General features: G+C 29.8%; 2 protein-coding genes across 2 annotated transcripts in view; both read left to right on the top strand.

Annotated features, from left to right (window-relative positions):
- LOC106683921 (long-chain fatty acid transport protein 4) overlaps nt 1-19,189 on the top strand; it is a 72,977-nt gene that overhangs the window by 45,076 nt on the left and 8,712 nt on the right. The window contains exons 2-10 of the mRNA XM_067053084.1: nt 1,143-1,293; nt 1,483-1,720; nt 4,252-4,471; nt 4,674-4,777; nt 4,896-4,993; nt 5,062-5,172; nt 6,069-6,150; nt 6,227-6,370; nt 6,461-6,595. Coding sequence (XP_066909185.1) covers nt 1,143-1,293; nt 1,483-1,720; nt 4,252-4,471; nt 4,674-4,777; nt 4,896-4,993; nt 5,062-5,172; nt 6,069-6,150; nt 6,227-6,370; nt 6,461-6,595 — 1,283 coding nt within the window. The remainder of the gene's footprint in view (nt 1-1,142; nt 1,294-1,482; nt 1,721-4,251; nt 4,472-4,673; nt 4,778-4,895; nt 4,994-5,061; nt 5,173-6,068; nt 6,151-6,226; nt 6,371-6,460; nt 6,596-19,189) is intronic.
- On the top strand, nt 10,620-12,073 carry LOC136797186 (tudor and KH domain-containing protein homolog). Its single transcript, XM_067053085.1, has one exon. The coding sequence runs from the start codon at nt 10,754-10,756 to the stop codon at nt 11,855-11,857; it is 1,104 nt and encodes a 367-aa protein (XP_066909186.1). The 5' UTR covers nt 10,620-10,753; the 3' UTR covers nt 11,858-12,073.

Genomic DNA, 19,189 nt, shown 5'->3' with positions numbered 1-19,189 from the left:
TTTAGAATTATAACCATTAGAAAAACGTAATATTTTGAAGTATCAGTGAATTTAATTTCCTCTTTAACATCAATGCTAAATTTAGAGTTAATATCAATTGTTTTAGTCTTTGAATATCTCATGTATCTTTTATTCATTAATTTATAAATGTTCATGTAAATCTTCAAGTTAGCTATTTGATAAAATTTGTTTTTAGCATTTTAGTAACAATGCTAGGAGTTCTGGGATAACATTTAGATCTTGGTAACAATGTTAGAACATTGTGAAACTATAGACTATGTTTTTCTTATAGTTTGATCATTTAATCAATTTTTGTCGTTGCATTATTAACTTTATCGTTACTCAACTTAATCACTATTTCACTCATTTCAGCAAAAATGTATAGAATTTAAGGATTTTGTTTATTATTTTTGCTTTATCTTAATAATTATATATTTTTCTTGGGCAGACAATTGAGAGGGTAAAATACAGTAGCATCAAGCCCTAAAGTTTCTGAATACTTACATAGATATTTTTAAAGCTAAAACCAAATATTAGTTAATTTGATATAATTATTTTTCCAATATAGTAGATCATTATTTTAGATAAGACTGACCTGTGTCAGTTTGTATTCAACCTTATTAATATTATTAAATTAAAACAAAAATTCTTTAAAGAAGTAACGTTTTTTCAATTATATACGATTTTTTTTAACATCAGTATTTTAAATTTATTATTTTTGTTAGATAGGAAACTAAATTTATTGTATAAATAATAATAAGAAGATTAGAAAGTTATAGCTTAACTATTTATTTTAAGTTTTTCTAAGGTGGGATTATATGGATTAGTGAAGAACTCAGAAGTAAGGAATTTTCCCTTCTTGATTGTAAAGTGTAGATTCTTTCCCCTCTGTTTATTGGTACGAACTCTTGAGAAACAGTGTGAATTGCTTTTCTGATATGGAATATAAATCTACTCTACTTTTACCTAATTATTATTAAAAGCATTTCTGTGAAATAAATATTAATATTAGAAGTAACTTATTATTATTAAATTACCTTAATAATATTCTGAATGTAATTTACTTTTATAAAATCTTCACTTTCCATGGTTGTATAAATAAACCATAAATATAGCACATGATTTGTTTTGTTTGATTTTAGCTTGGTAGTAAAGATTGGGCACATGATGCTTCTCATATTCTATTACGACTTTCGGGGATGGACAACACTGGATATATTTCTGAACCATGTCAAGAAAACCCCACAAAAGACTGCTTTTATCTGTGGTGAAAATAGTATCAAATACAAAGAGGTAAGGAAGTGACTATACATAGTTCAAGATTACCCACTTTTATTCATCATAAGCAGTTAATACATCTTGTCTTCATCCCTAATAATATAGTTGTTTTTTAAAAATTTCTTTATTGAATATATGTTGTCATCTTTAATTAGCTTCATTCCAGTTGATCCATTATCATCTATCATTATTTTTTTCTTTCAGATGGACGAGTTTAGTAATAGAGCTGCAAGGTTTTACTGTTCAATAGGTCTTGCTAAAGGAGATTCTGTTGCCATATTTTTGGAAACCAGGGTGGAGTACCCCTCAGTTTGGATTGGTTTAATGAAGATAGGTGGAGTTGGTGCCCTAATTAACACCAATCAGAGAACACAAGTTCTTGAGCATTCTCTCAAGATAAGTGGAGCCAAGTATTTAATCTATGGGACAGAACTAACTCAAGGTATAGATTCATCTAATTAATATATATACATATATTTTATAATTTCTTATTAGTACTGTTAGATGGTCTTATCATATCATACATATATATAGTACTGACTACTTTCCTCATAAATGACTTGGATTAAATTTTACAAAACCTTTAGTTTTTCTTTTTTCATGAGTAATGTTGTGCTATACTTATGTTTGTGATGGGAAACAACTCACTTGCATTTTATTTTTGGATTTTAACTCATTTGTCACCAAATCAATATCTGCGTGAAAAGACCCCTATGGAAGCATAAACTTACTCAGATATAGATGGTGTGGCAAGAAACATGTTAAATTGATATCTAATGTGGTATCATCCATCTCTGTGGTAATTTTTTTATCTTTTAGAAATAATATATTTTAATAAACTCTAGTAGGGCAAAGAACCTGTAACTGCTTAACTCTGTACCTGTCATAGTCTTAATCACTTGGGTTTCATTTCTCGGAATAAGATTATTAATACTGGCTTCTATCTTAATTATTTTCTATAGTTATTGTTCTTATTCTTCTTGAATCTGAAACCATTGTATATTAATTGTAAGTTGTTTGTACAAAGATACTTCCATCTACTATGTGTACTAATATGTGTTTGGAAATCAAAAATTATTTTATTTTAGGATTTTTCATTACCATATTAGATGTTATTTTCATTGGGGAAAAAAAATAATGTTATTGCTGAGCCTAATGGAAAAAATAAATAGACAAATTAAGGTACTCTAACTGTTATACTGTTGGATTTTGGTTGGAGGAACTTGAGATAAATTTTGAAAAAAATAATTAGGTTTCGAATTTGCAATTTAGAGTTACTTTCCTTTGCTTTTACTTAAGATAAATGGTTTGTGTATATGGTAGTGAATTTGTGTGGATAATCTTATATAAGAATAATTAAATATTTATGATTTTAAATTTAAAAAATAGGTTTTTAATTTGTAATTAATGAATGACCTGGGCAGAATAGCCTGCAAAAGTAACTCTAAATTTAATGTGAGGAAGAAATTATAATTGAAGATGTCCTTGAGGTTGGCTAAAATGGCCGAAACGTTGGACTGGTGAAAAATAAAAAGTGTTGAGATAAAAAAGAATACAAGTTTTGATTTATTTAATAAATACAAGTATAATAATCATGGAGACATAATTGAACTAATAAATTGAAAATGACTAACAAACGGATATGTTTGATTTATCTCTTAGATCCTGAGATATTACAATTCGTAGATTAGGTATCTTTAACTTATACACAATTCCCAATTCTATAATTTTTCCTTTAGTCATACATTGCAAATTCGAAACCTAATTAATTTTTTCAAAATTTATCTCGACTTACTCCAACCAAAATCCAACAGCATAACAGTTGGAGTACCTTAATTTGTCTATTTATTTTTTCCATTAGGCTCAGCAATAACATTATTTTTTTTCCCCAATGAAAATAACATCTAATATGGTAATGAAAAATCCTAAAATAAAATAATTTTTGATTTCTTAACACATGTTAGTACACATAGTAGTTGGAAGTATCTTTGTACAAACAACTTACAATTAATTTACAATGGTTTCAGATTCAAGAAGAATAAGAACAATAACTATAGAAAATAATTAAGATAGAAGCCAGTATTAATAATCTTATTCAGAGAAATGAAACCCAAGTGATTAAGACTATGACAGGTACAGAGTTAAACAGTTACAGGTTCTTTGCGCTACTTAAGTTTATTAAAATATATTATTTCTAAAAGATAAAAAAATTACCACAGAGATGAATGATACCATTAATTAATAATTACCTTGTCTCAAGAAATTGAAATAATATAATTAAATTATACTTGTAGTTTGAGGCAATAGAAAAATTATCAGATTCCAAATGGTTATCTTGCATCCTTTGAAATTATGCATGTTAAATTTTACTGTCAACTTCCAATTATGCCCCATTAATTATCCATGATACGGCTTATCTGTTGCTACGTAAATATATGTATATTTACTATGAGCAAAAACTGAAAGAAACAAAAAGTTGATAAATGAGCTTGGAAAAAAAGAGGGAATCCACTTCAGAGCATGGCATAAGTCTGAAAGTGTCATTGGAACATGTAAGCATTCTCCTTCATTCTTTAGGGTGAGACAGTAATGCGTAATTTGCTGGAAAATGTGTTTTGTTGAATATTCTACTGCTTATTAAAAGAAAGTGTTTTTATGATAAAAACTAAGTAACTGATTATTTTCAAAAACTAAATATTCTTTTATATACTATAAAAAACATTTATTAATGTAGACGATTTACCGCTAGCTATTATTGTAAATTAATATTAGATTTAATTACATATTTTATTTTTAAAAAACAGTTAGTTGGTAGTAAAATTCCATCAATCACAGCAATTCCACAGATAATTGAGAGTTTACTTTATTTAAAATTAAGATACATTTTTCAATTACAATATTGTTATAACTTGTCAAAAGTAGACATTAATTAGGTTAACTATTCATCTCTAATATAATAATAACTGATTTTAGCTTTGAAGGACATTAAAGAATCACTTAGGGGCTATGACCTTTATCATATTGGAACTGGTGAAGCTTTAGAAGGATCGAAAAATTATCTTGAGGAGATATCAAAATTCTCTCCAAAGCCATTGGAAAATCCTCTAAAAATGAAAATCACTGATAAATTTTTGTATATTTATACATCTGGAACAACTGGTCTTCCTAAAGCAGCAATAATGACTCATGCAAGGTATTCACAAAATATCAGTTTATATGTATAGTTTTAAAAATCATTTAGGTTATAATAATCAAGATCCAAGAATATTGTAGAGTCCTTGTACAAAATGTTAAAATATGAATATAGTTGTTAACAATTTTTCGAATTCACTACTTACTGTTCTGTAGTATAAATTTTACGAAATAGATGAATAATCATTAAAATGAACTTCTAGGTATTGGGTTTTAGTTCTTGCTTGTATTAAGTGTTTCCGACTCAAGGGCTCTGACATTGTTTATGATCCCCTTCCTCTGTATCATACTGCCGGAGGACTTTTGGGTATGTTAAATCTGATATGTTTTCTATTTTATTTATTTACTTTTAATCTACTGTTTATGTTCATAAATTTTTATTTATTTTTTTACTTTCACTTACATTCATATTTTTAATTATGTAGGTGTGGGTCAAGTTTTGATGAATGGCTCTACTGTTGTCCTGAGGCCTAAGTTCTCAGCATCTAATTTCTGGATAGACTGTATCAAGTACAACTGCACTGTAAGTGGTAGCAATTATAATAACCTATTTGAGATAGAGATTGTTCAGTACAACTAAAAATGTTGTAGGCAGCCCAGTATATTGGAGAAATGTGTAGATACCTCCTAAGCCAGCCACCTAAACCTACTGACAGACATCACAAAGTTAGATGTGTCTTTGGAAATGGTCTCAAATTTCAAGTGAGTCAACTTTAAAACATCATTTCTATTTAGTTAAAATATAAATATTTTATTGTACCTAATATTTAATATAGGCTTAATAAGGAATCAAAATAGTAAATAAGTCATAGTTGATTCCTATTTCTATTTAAGTATTCATTTTAAAAAATAAACTAATTATTAGTTAATATATGTAAAATTTATATTTCAGTTGAAACAAAAGAAGAGTTAGTGATTTTCGCTTACTTTTAATTTCATTATACTTTCATACAATCTCTCACTTTCTGATAATATATTTTATTGGTTTAATTTTTAAGATTCAGATTTTTTTCTAATAATAATAGTAAAGTATGGGAAGGCCCAAAGGTTCGATACCAGTGACAATAGTCATTCCCTACTTTCTCCACTGAACCTTGTCAAAAGACAAATATACTTCATCAGACCTTACTTAATGCTTATTCACCAGATTCTAAGTTGTTATTTTTAGTATAACGTAAGCAGTCACATATGTAGTTTATACATGTAAAGAATATTAGGAATGATAACAAGGTGTGCAACAGTTGATCACTTTATTACCCCCATGGAGGAGTTCTCCAGATTTACTTTTTATTTGTGTGTTCTTTCTTTATACCAGAATTGTCATTGCTCATTTTTATGTATTAATGTGCTTAATTATTTTATTATTTGCTTTTTGCTATTAGTTCGTCTTTTATGTGTTAGCCCTGAGGTAGGCTTGTATTGTTGGGCTAAAACATCAGTTGTCAGAATAAATAATAGTTGAAACTTATCATTTTGACTCTACCAATAACTGGTTGTTCAAGATAAAAAGTATATATCAATAAAATCGACCACCTATCTCTTTGCTAATATATTTAACTTTATAACACTTTAATAATTTCTGATTATTTATATTCCAGGTTTGGGAACCCTTTGTAAATCGGTTTGGCATTGAACAGATCGGAGAATATTATGGAGCAACTGAGGGCAATGCAGCAGTTAGTAAGTATTTCTTTTCTTATATAAACTATATGTACCAAATATGCTTGAATGCTGTTAATTTTATAATTGTATGTAGTTAATGCCTGGAACTTCCCTGGTGCATGTGGATATATACCATGGTTTGCCAAGCCATTCTATCCAATTAGCCTCATAAAAGTGGATGAAACGACTAATGAACCTATCCGTGGACCAGATGGACTTTGTATTGAATGCAAAATAGGTAGCAGACTGGACTATTATGTTTTATTTATGCTATATATTAAAATTTTCATCAGTATACCTACATTATTGCTGCTTCATACTGTTGTAGGGGAGCCAGGACTCCTGGTCGGTAAAATTCAGAAAAGGCCAACTGGACATTTCAATGGTTATGTTGACAAGGAAGCTACTGAGAAAAAAATTCTGCGGGATGTTTGCTCAAAAGGAGACAAAGTATTCAATTCTGGTATAATTTTTTTTATTTATGTTTTTATTTTTAGTGATCATGTTATATCAAAGTTAATTTCTCCTATGCTAAAATTTTAATGTTAAAAGGTTAATTAATTATGGAAGATTGCTGATTGACCATGTTTATCAATGAACGGAATATGGTCCAGGTGCAGTCAAATAAAATTCAAATAGTACACCCATTTACGATTTGAGTTTTATTTGACTGCACCCGGACCATATTCCATTCATCGTTAATCAGTTATCTTTTAATATAAAAAAAAAAAAAAAAAATGGAAGAGAAAGATATAAATTACATATTGTTATTTCCTTTTAGTCTTTTGAATCATTACCTGTTTCAATTTTTGTGTATTTTTTTAAATATGACTTCCAATAGTTGTAGGATGGTGTATAAGATTCTTCATCACTGCAGTCTTTTCAGCTCAATCAATAAATATTGAGGAATTTTTAGTTACATCAAATTATTGATACAATTACTTTTCTGAGCAGTGAAAAGATTTAGTCTAATAAAATTTATTTCATATCATATGCAGAATCGATATTAGCTAATTTTTTACTTGAATTTAAATATGTACTCTGATAGAAGAGTAATGAGTATTCTGTAACAGTTCTATTTGCTACTTACAATTGCCCGCTTACACACTGCAAAATATTTGTTAGAAAAAATTTATTTAATTCGTTTCACATTTTGACCTTCCGTTATTATAATAATTTTTCTTACTCACCTCTAAGGTATACTAAAATACACTAATGAAAGTTATTTCTGAATTTTAGCCATTTGCTTCTTGACTGCTCTATTTTGTAGGTATCTAGATTTTTTTTATAATAATGTTTTTAGAATGCTCATTGCAAAAGATGTTCCAGCTTGAAAAACTATTTTCTTGGCTCATTAATGCATCATCATTGCCAAAGATGATTAATTATCAAGAACATACCTCATCACTATTCCAATTATACATCAAAGTTCATGATACCATAGTTGAATTGCTACATCATCCTCTCCCATATCTTCCATCCTATATTATAAACTCTAAGAATAATTTATAAAACTGACCCTTGTAAAATTAAAGTACTTTATATAGTAAGAAATATATTATCACACCTAGTATGTTCAAATATATATATAATGAATTTTTGATGTTCATATTTGGTGAATTTATTATCTTCGGAAAAAAATAAATTCAGTTTGAATTTTTCTTATTTCTTTGACTATTCTAATAATTCTTATATACATACAATTATATTCCAAATATAAGGTCTCTAACTACCCCCAGACTCATTTTGGTTTTAAAAATATGGACCAAATTCTGGGTTATATTCATAATGGGCTTGGATATTTATCATTCAACCCTCTCCAACCTCTTGGTATAATTCATTTGGAAAAAAAAATTAATTAACTGAAAAATATTGTTATGAAAACCTAGGAACAACTCCAAAACCACCCATGAGTATAACAACATTTGAGCTTTGTAAGACTTTAAAACATTGGTTGATGTCCACTTCTTGTCATTTTAATAGGGGGGGTGTTTTCCATTTTGGTTTCACAAGTCTACCTATAAAAATATAGCATTTTACAATTGTTACAAAGTGTCGACAAGAATGGATGATGTATTGATTGCACATACTCTTAAACATAAATGTAGTCCTTGAAACAAAAAAAAACTTTATCAAGGATATGCTTATGTTCAATTGATTCAAGATGAGAGGATTTAAAATCATTACAAGCCCTTCTTGATAACTTGATTTTGGAAAATATGAAATTCTAATATTTATCAATTAAAATTTAAAAGAGTATTTAAAAAATTTTAAATTTTGTATTTTTAGTGGTTATTAATATAATCTTTATCATTAAATTACAAAAAAACATTTTAGTACATCATCCTAGACTTTTATTTCGTAATTTATTAAAGTAATATAATTTTGTAGTTTTATTTATGAGTACATTGAGATAATCAAGTTACTTGTGCAAACTAATGAAATGAATGAGCTATTAGATTTGAAATGTATGATTTTTTAACTATTCAAAAGATGGCATTAATGATGAAAAGATCTAGTAGTACTCCAAGTACTACATAATTTTTTCTACTTTTTTCTCCTTAGTAAGAAATATGTTTTATTATTAGGAAGCGTATTATGATTGGTTCTGATAACTTTGTTCCACTATAGCTTGAAGCTATGTCCAGCATTGAATTTTAATGGCCAATGTATGTTGAACAATCTTTGCTTATTATTATGCCTCAGCAGATATTCTTTTCCTGGCAGTATATAATGTGCTGGATTGATCTCCTAGCTGTTCTATACAGTTAACTCAATTCACTAATGACTTCCTAACTAAATAGTTTTTGTGGGGCCTTGTAGCTAACATCTGATCCAGATTGGAAAAGTGAAATCTTTTGTTTCATGAAATAATCTAGTTATGATGACCCCTTCTTTTCTTGGAAAATACTTTTTTACCTCTAAAGGTTTCAGATGTTAACATTATTGTCTAAAGGCTACAAACAGCCATGTACATAAAATCTAGCTGGTAACTTCAATGTACCTTGCCATCACATGTTGCAGAAGCTGTTTTTAAAAAGTTTTTTTCCAAATTGAGGGTTAGGTATCCTTTGATAATAACAGTGTTTTTATATTAAAACAATAAACAATTTTAAAGAAATCTCAAAAATATTTCAGACCCTCCCCCCTCAGACATTGTAGGTCGCAGATTTTTCAAATCACCAAGGGCTCAGGAAGTCCTTGCTACGGCCCTGCGTTTGCATCATCTTTTTTTTTTATAACTTTTAATCTGATTTTCAATTATTAAAAACATGTTCTAATTTACTACATATACATTATTATATTTCATACGTTAGTCATGTTTAATGGAACGTATTTCTATAAAATATAGTACTCAATATTGGCTATATTTAGCTCATAAAAGCTATGCAGAGTAATAACAAATGGAGTATGTTGCTTTTTGGCAACACATCATTCTGAAATTAACAAAGTAATAAAGTAGCTTTTATCTATCAGTTATTGGAAAGAATGAGTTCATTTCTGTTCATGAGTGTGGAAGGTGTGTCTAGCTGTGGCTCATTTTGTGTAACAAATTAAAATTTACATTTCAAAATCCACGGCAATGCTTAAGGCACAGCACATCCCAATACTCAATAACTGTTACTAAACGAAATATATCCGACAACAAAGAATTCCCTGAAACGATCGTGTTTCCTTACTTTTGCTTCCTTTCTTCCTCAGGTTTAGACCCTGTGTAGTCGTGTTGTCTTAGGTTTTAGGTTAAAATGTAATGGAAACTCTTCACGTGTAATCTTCAACAGTTAAAGCTCCAGTTCACTAAAACAACTTTTTTTAAAAATAGTTTATTTGACATATAGACAATAAAGTTTGAGAAATAGCAAAATGATAACATAAACTGAATACAAGAACTCAAGCGATCTGACTGGACGAGAAAGAAGAGAGAGAGGCAGGCGTCTTCCTTAGCTGGGGCTAATTACATTTTGATAAGGCCTGATGCTGCAGTCGGCAGAATCGTATGAGGTGAACCCTGAGTGGCGTGATTTAGGGCTGTAACTAACTTAACAATTTTCAACAGGACTTTTTAAATAATAATTTTTTTCTTTTTTTTTTCAATTATATTACGCATAAGGAATTTTTGTGGAAACAAATATTAGAAAGCAGGGGATCCTTTTGTTCGCTTAATTTGTCGTCAAATTGAAGTACAGTACTTTTTAGCTAAAGTTTTTCTATTTCAAGATTTAAATTCTGAGTAAAATGTCTGACATTATGAATTCGGTTCCGAATATATGGTCGAAAAACGACAACTTTACTAACCTTAACAATCGATTCGTCGTAAAAACTTTCAACCATCTTTACCAAAGCAAACAGATATTTTATATATTAAAAATTTCAGAGTGTAAATTTTTGTGTCTAGCTATTATTTTGTATTTCGAATCTAAAAACTGTAATATATTATAACCTAATATGCAAGTCACTCACAGCCAGTTAGATTGTCTTCTTTATAACCTGCTCTGTTAATCCCTTCGCGCTTAACGCTTGTTGCGTCAGTGATATCCGTAGTTTTTCTTTGTTGTGCATTTGTTTGGTTTTAAAACATTTACTATTTAACAGTCTTGGTGCACTAATTATTAAACCGACTATGGTATTGATGTCAAAGCCCATGATTTTATTTGTTGCTTTACCAATACTGAGTATCTTTGCTACAACCACCTACTTTTACTTTTGTGGCAAGAAAAATATGGAGAATACAAACGATGATGGGAGGAAAGAAGTAAATGTTAAAATACCTCTACATTCTGTCAGCTTTATAATAGAAAGAGGAGGAACTTATTTAAAAGATCTACAGGAAAAAAGTCAGACAAAAATAACTTTGAGATATGAAGAAGGTGAATATAACTCTATGATCTGTAGAATAGTGGGTAAAAATGAAAATGTGGATGAAGTAATGAACATGATTGAAAATATAATCAAAGAAGGTAAAAAGAAAAAAAAAGAACTTGTTTATTTAAGCCAAATTAAATCTCATTGTCTGAGAATAAAAAATCAAGAACATAATGGTGCTCAAAGCCATATGAGTGATTTTCACTATGAAAAACTCATGGGAGTAACAAGTGGTTGTTTGATCTCTGTTAATGTAACATTTGTGGATTCACCATCCCACTTTTGGATTCAGTTAGTTACTAGGAGAATCATTGTACTTCAGCACCTTATTAACGATATGACTGAATACTATAACAATGAAGAAAATAGAATCCGGCACAAACTAAGTCTCGTTCAACCAGGTAGAATTGTTGCCTGTATGTTTAGAGATTACAAGTGGTATCGAGCTGAAGTATTATCTGTTGACGTGATGGAAACAAATGAAAGTAAAGTTAAGGTTTTATATGTAGATTATGGTAACACAGAGTATTATGACTTGAAACAGATTTTTGGATTGAAGCTGGATTTTCTATCCCTGAAGTTTCAAGCTATTGAAGTTTCAATGGCTGGAATAGAATCAAATAATGGAGGTGACAACTGGGATAGCACATCCATTGAGGCTTTTGGAGATATGGTGTGTCTTTCAGAATGGTTGGAGCCCAGATTAGCTGAAGTTATCAGTCATAAGGAAACAAGGGGAACATATTCAGTATTAAATCCATGTATCAAACTATATTATCCTGATGAACCTCTCGGTATCGACATTGGTAAGGAACTCGTTGAAGAAGGTTTTGCATTAGAAGTTGAAACTGAAGAACAATGAAGATTAACTATTTATGTTGAAAATTAAGGTCATCTCTAGTTTATATATTAATCAGGACATGTTTATGTAATATTGCTTTTGTCTCAATTCAGTGTCAGCCATGAGCTTAAAACTAAGCTGTTATTGTAGTGAATCAAGTTATCTAAATGCCATTTTTTCTATTATATATTATGTGTATTGTTTATTAATAAATAATTAAAAGTAAAATTATTTTAATTATTATTTGTTATTCTTGAATTAAAATGTATGCCTGTTAATCATTTCCATTATTATTATGCATGAAGTGATCCCTTGGTGGCATGATCTAAGGCTTTAACTCCTTCCTCCCTAAAATTGAAACTCTGGATCGACTAAGTTTCTGGAATAGGTGTAGTAGGACTAAGAGAGGACTAGGTAGGACTAGAGGAATAGGACCTCTGTAAGGGACTTCGTGAAGGTCTTTATTATTAATAGTAGATATTTGTTGTTGCTGAATATAATAATTCACAAGATTTTATATAGGGTGTTTTTTTAAGCCCGATAGAACTTGAAATTGTAAAAAATAACACAAAAAATTAAATTGTAATCAAAATTTTTTTTTTATTCGAAAGATCAATACGTGACATTAACATTTGAAAATGATTTCGGGCATATGGGCACCGCGGCTGTTCTTGACGAAGCGCATTCTGGACGTCAAATTTTGGGCCACTTTTTCGAGCACTGCTGGCCGTATGTCACGAATAACACGAACAATGCTGGCCTCCAAGGCGTCAATTGTTGCTGGTTTATCAGCATAAACCAGTGACTTCACGTAGCCCCACAGGAAATAATCGAGAGGTGTCAAATCGCACGACCATATGCGGCAATTTTGCTTAAAACTAAGCTGTTATTGTAGTGAATCAAGTATAAGCCAAAAATGCGCCTCATCGCTGAACACAATTTTACAGAATGCGCTTCGTCAAGAACAGCCGCGGTGCCCATATGCCCGAAATCATTTTCAAATGTTAATGTCACGTATTGATCTTTCGAATAAAAAAAAAATTTTGATTACAATTTAATTTTTTGTGTTATTTTTTACAATTTCAAGTTCTATCGGGCTTAAAAAAAGTATAATATAAAGATTTATTAACTTGGAAGGCTATTGAATATACAACAACTGCTGATATTGAACAAGTTCATAATTGAGTCTATAATCTTCTATTAAATCTAAATGCATATATAATCTACATTTACATTTTTTTAGATCTTCAAATGAAATATGTACATTAAGAATATTAGTGGGAAGTTGGGATAGGTCTAAAGGTTGGCTGTTTATTGTAGTTCTAACATAGGGAAAGCTATGGTTTACAATATCAAATTTAAATAATGAAGTTGACCCTAAAAATAAATTTGTCAATTTAGAGTTATTTTGTTTTGCAATAACGATACTAGTTTTACCATAGGAAAGGTATTTGTTTACATATTCTTCATATTTTACAAAAGGTTCAATTGAGATTATAACTGCTGTACAATGGTCTAATGTTATATTGTTAATAATTTCTAATGTGTGTAGATCTGTTATCTGGGTTCTATTGGTTCAATATAGAACATTTTTTATGTCTGCTCAACCTCTGGATAATTTGTCTTCCGATTTTAATATTAAGTTGTGTTTTGTTTTTAAATTAGTTAATTCCTTGTTCTTATTATAGGTAGGGTTGGATAACATTTTATAATAAGATTCATACTAACTGTTTTTAAGAGGAAGTCTAAAAAATAATATAACACTAGCATTGAAAGAACAATGAATTGCCAGTTAATTTCTTAACCACTACTTAATAAAAATACATTTTTAATATCTTCTACAGTAATAATGCTACTAGTGTGAAAAATTCTATTAAAGTTTATATTTCATTATATAAATATTGATATGTTTGATATAATTGTAACAAATAAATGTTTGTCTTTACATTATCCAAGTGTAGTCAATTAGATACTTTCAAAAATTGTTCATTATTATGTCTCACTATTTGGATATTACAATTGAATTTTGCTATAAGTTCTTTATTTTGTTTCTACCTTATGTTTTAAATGTATTGGCTTCTCCACGATTTATAGTTTCGTTATATCTTTCTTTACGATTGGCATTCATTTTACCAGTAAGCAAGCCAATTGCTGTACCAAGTTTGTTTATTAAACCTCTTTTGTATCTAGTTTGTCCATTATTTAATTGAGTCATATGTTCATGTTTTTCCTTAGTCATATTATGTTGTCTAATCATGACTATGTATCGCTTTTTAAATTCTGTTGTATCTTACGGTAAGTAGCATTTGAGGACTTTGTAAAAGTTCTTTTCTAGTGAGACTAGTGAAGTTAATAAAACGTAGTTTAATGATGATTTAATAGTTGACTGTCAACTTATATAATATAAATGAGGAGATGGTTGAGGGTGTGATCAGTGAAAGACACAAATAAGAAAAAAGTTATTTATTTGTGGCAATGTTTCAGCCAGAATTTAAAACCTTCATCAGGGCTAAGAACAAAAAACAAGGTAACAACCATAATGAATAAAAGGAATAACAGAATGACTGAAAATAACTAAAATTATAGAGACGTATAACTTTGTATTTTACTTACATATTTAATTCCCACTTTTTTCATCAAATTATTTTAAATAATTTTCATTTTGTTAATATATTTACAAACTAGATTTTCATATATATTTTATTATTTTTTCTTTCCTCTTACTTAATTTTTATATTAGCTGTATCTCATACAGCCTTTATCTTGTTATAATACTATGTATGTCTTTCATAACTATTTATATATCTATAATTCTTGTTATTTTATGATCATTCTGTCATCCCTTTTATTCATTATGGTTGTTATTTTGGTTTTTTTCTTAGTCATGATGAATAGTAATTTCTGTTCTTCACTGACCACACCCTGTTGTGGAATTTAAGGAGAGGTTTTATAAACAAAGACAAAGAGTGTATTTTTTTACTAATAGACGTCATGACCGAATGCCTTCAGAACAAAGAATTTCTTTGTTCCCAGCAGTATCATAGTGTTGTCATGTACTATTTTATTTACAAACCAAATAATAAATCCAATTTTCTACAACAATTTCCTTCCTAAAATATGTTTTATTATTTCCTTTCATTTATTACCTTATTTTATTTGTATTTTGTTAATATTATTATATACATTTTTTTTTATTGCACCACTCTAATTAATTTAATGTTTCACAAACACTTCATCAAGTCCTTTTCTTTTTGGATCTCTTCTTCTTAGCACTAGTATATTTCTTACTCTCTTCTCCTAAATTATTTGCTTCACAATCTATATTGTTTCCATCTAGGTCCCAATAATAGTCATCTGCATTTAATCTAGGGTATTCTTCATCTTCTTCGTTGTAAAAATCTTCAATAAAAAATTTCTTCATCTTTCTGTCAAGTTTTTCTTAATCTATGAAACAAAGTCCTAGGTCACCAGTTAAAGCCTTTTTGTCTTGGCACTTCTTAGCTTTTCCTCCATTTGATGTTTGATGATGACCAGACATTACTGTTCTTTCATTGCAGGAGCTTTGTCTTCAAAGTGTTCATCACTCTCTTCTGTGCTTCTTTCCTGGGAAAGGATGACATTATTTCCCTTTTCAATAAACTTGGTTGCAGACAGTGGATCATCAAGTAACTTTGGAACCAAAACATCCTGAATGTTAGGGTTGTTTTTATCACTTTTGCTGTGTGTCTTCATTTTAAATTTCCCTTGATGAGTTTTATCACTAGTCCTTCCATCTTTCTTTGGTTGCTTTCTCTACCAGATGCTTATTACCTCTGTTAATTGCATATAAGGCAAATTCTTTAGCCAAAGATGCTCTCTGCTGCCTTCTTGGTTGAGGCTTTTGTGTATCATAGAGTCCATTTCTCCTGTGTCATCTATTATTTTCTTTGTTAAACCAGCATTCCTTTTTTAGGTGCCCTGTTTTTTACAAATAAAGCAGGCTTTCAGACAAAAGTTTGACTTTTTATGATATGTTAAAGACATTAATATTAAAGATACTTGTTCATTCCTACTAAGGTTATACCTTCTTTCAAATGACAAAGGCATTTCCCTTATTTCATTGAATTTAATATTCCTATTTACCAAAATAGCGATGAAAACAGGATAATAATAGGGTGGTAAGCCTACAATGATATATCTTACTAATTCTCTGTCTCTCAGGGATTTGCCCAGTTGAGCTATCTCCTAAACTAAACATTGAAACCTCTTAAGATATTTATCCAATCTTTCACCACTGATTTTCCTAATTTTGGCAAGGTCTAACATTAAATCAATCACTTTTTCTTCGGAAACGCCCTTAAATCTCTCCCTTAGTTTTTCCAAACCTTCTTTGAACACTTATCACCTCTAATCAACGGCAATATATCGTCACTGACAGATAGAATAGTAGTAGAGAGTACCTGTTTGTTTTTTCTTTTCCAAGCTGCATCTTCTTCAGTCGGCGGATCTTTATCTATAATTTCTTTGTATAAGTCCTTCGCTTCTAAGTACGTTTCAATCTTCATCAACCAGATCCCCTAATTTTCTGTAGCAAGCATTTCAATGTTGAATAATGGTGGCATCCATTGTCCTTTGTGTTTTGATTTTGGCAGTTAGTCCTAAATAAACCACAAAGCTTACGTATCCGTTAATATACGTAAATTACACTCGCCACTTAACCCTTTTACACACTAAACCACGCTCTGCTAGCAGTTTATTGTGGAATTTAGGGAGGGTTTTTATAAACAAAGACAAAGAGTCTATGTTTTCACTAACGCCACAGCCGATTGCTTTCAGAACAAAAAACTTATTTTTTCCCAGCAGTGTGATAGTGTCGCCATCTACTGTTTTATTTACAAACCAAATAATAAAACCTATTTTCAGACGACTGAGATTCTACGGGCACACGATGATAATGGATCAAAGGAGACTAAACAAGAAACTCTTTGACAGAATCCGTAAATACAAGAACGTAGGAGGATATGTGGAGCAAATGAGAGAGGAAACAAAAAAAATGAAAATAGCAGTGAAAGACTGCCTGGATAGAGAACAGTACGGAAAAAACTTGAAAGAAGTCAATGTTCTTGCGGCAAATAAAGGAAAACGGAAGGGTACTGCGTGGTCGGAAGAGAGGAAGCAAAGGCACACAGAAATGTTGAGAACAAAAGCAAAAAATTGATAAGGGAAAAGTAGTGATATTTGCGTGGTCTTGAAAGGCCGACTTTTTTTTCTTCTTAGTTTTAAAGCTATGTTTATAAAATTGTGATGGTATTGGGGAATTATTCCCTGACTAAATTCGTTATGACATTGAATATTCCGTCATTAGCATTAATTTCTACTTAATTAAAGTCTGTAAGTAGTGTTGGACTTGAGAATATTTATTAGTTGGGATAGTAACTATCGTTTTTTCATATATAAGAAGTTCTAGAAAATATCAGTGTTTATTAAAAGGTCGCAAATATTGTACGTTTCTATTGCTATTTTTTATAACCAAACATGATAATAATAATTCAAGTTTATTCTGACTGTAACATATAAATAATAATAAAATATTTTGAATCGATTTATTTAGAATAATAAACAATATGTATATACAGTTTATATCAAGATTTAAATTCTGAGTAAAATATCTGACATTATAAATTCGGTTCGGAAGATATGGTCGAAAAACGACTACTTTACTAACCTTAACAATCGATTCGTTGTGAAAACTTTCAACCATCTTTACCAAAGCAAACAGATATTTTATATTCAAAATCTTTCCATAAAAATTTCAGAGTGTAAAATTTTGTGTCAGGCTATTATCTTGTATTTCGAATCTAAAAACTGTAATATATTGTATTATAGCCAAATATCCACAGCCAGTGAGATTGTCTTCTTTATAACCTGCTCTGTCAATTACTTCGCATCTTAACGCTAGTTGCGTCAGCGATATTGGTAGTCATTCTTTGTTGTGTATTTGTTTGGTTAAAGGCATTTATTATTTTACAGTTGTGGTTCAGTAATCCTTAAACTGATAATGGTATTGATGTCAAAGCCCTTGATTTGCTCTGTTGCTTTACCCATACTCAGTATCTTTACTGCAACCATCTACTATTACTTTAAAAACAAGAAAGGTATGGAAAATACAAAGGATAATGGAACAAAAGATGTAAATATTATTGTACCTCTAAATACTATCAGCAGTTTAATAGAAAGAGGAGGAACTTGCTTAAAAAAACTACAGGAAAAAAGTCAGACTAAAATAACTTTAAGATATGTGGAAGGAGAAGAAAACTGTATGACATGCAGAATAGTGGGTAAAAAAGAAAATGTGGAAAAAGCAGTAAGCATGATTGGAAATAAAATCAATGAAGTTAAAAAAAAAAAAGAAGATACTATTCGTTCAAATCATATTAGATCTCATTGTCTGAAAGATTTTCACTATGAAAAACTCATTGAAAAATCAGGTGGTTGTTTGACCTATGTTTTTGTACCGGTTGTGGATTCACCATCTCACTTTTGGATTCAGTTTGTCAGTCAGAAAATAATTGCACTTCAACATCTTATTAATGATATGTCTGAGTACTATGACAAAAAAGAAAATAGAATCCGGCACAAACTAAGTCACGTTAGACCAGGGCAAACTGTGGCCAGCATGTTTTTGGATGGCAAGTGGTATCGAGCTGAAGTATTATCTGTCACGATGATGGAAACAGATGTGGATGAAAGTAAAGTTAAGGTTTTATATGTAGATTATGGTTACTCAGAGTATTATACCTTGAAACAGATTTTTGGATTGAAGCTGGATTTTCTATCCCTGAAGTTTCAAGCTATTGAAGTTTCTATGGCTGGAATAGAATCAAATAACGGAGGGGAAGACTGGGATGGCACATCTATAGAAGCTTTTGATCATATGGTACGTCTGCCAGGAAGGTTGGAGCCCAGACTAGCTGAAATTATCAGTGTTAAGGAAACAAAAAGGGCAACATATTCAGTATCAATTCCCTGTATCAAACTCTATTATCCTGATGAACCTCTTGGTATTGACATTGGTAAGCAACTTGTTGAAAAAGGTTTCGCATTAGAAGTTGAAACTGAAGAACAATGAACATTTACCAATTATATTGAAGATTTTTGAAATTAAGGTTATCTCAAGTTTGTTTTTTAATCAGGATATGTTTCTGTAATATTACTTTTACCTCAATTCAATGCCATTCATGAGCTTAAAACTAAGTTGTTATTGTAATAAATCAAGTTATCTATATACTATGTTTTTTCTATTATATATTATATGTTTTATATATTATATGTTTTTTTCTATTATATATTATATGTTTTTTCTATTATATATTA

This window comes from Halyomorpha halys, unplaced genomic scaffold (genome assembly GCF_000696795.3).
Source record: "Halyomorpha halys isolate HHAL.00 unplaced genomic scaffold, Hhal_1.1 Scaffold529.1, whole genome shotgun sequence".
Classification (NCBI taxonomy): domain Eukaryota; kingdom Metazoa; phylum Arthropoda; class Insecta; order Hemiptera; family Pentatomidae; genus Halyomorpha; species Halyomorpha halys.
The sequence above is the reverse complement of the archived record's forward strand: the minus strand, read 5'-3'. Positions and strand labels throughout refer to the sequence as shown.

Excerpts from the sequence above, each read along its gene's own strand:
- LOC136797186 (XM_067053085.1), top strand. The coding sequence starts at position 10,754 with ATGGTATTGATGTCAAAGCCCATGATTTTATTTGTTGCTTTACCAATA.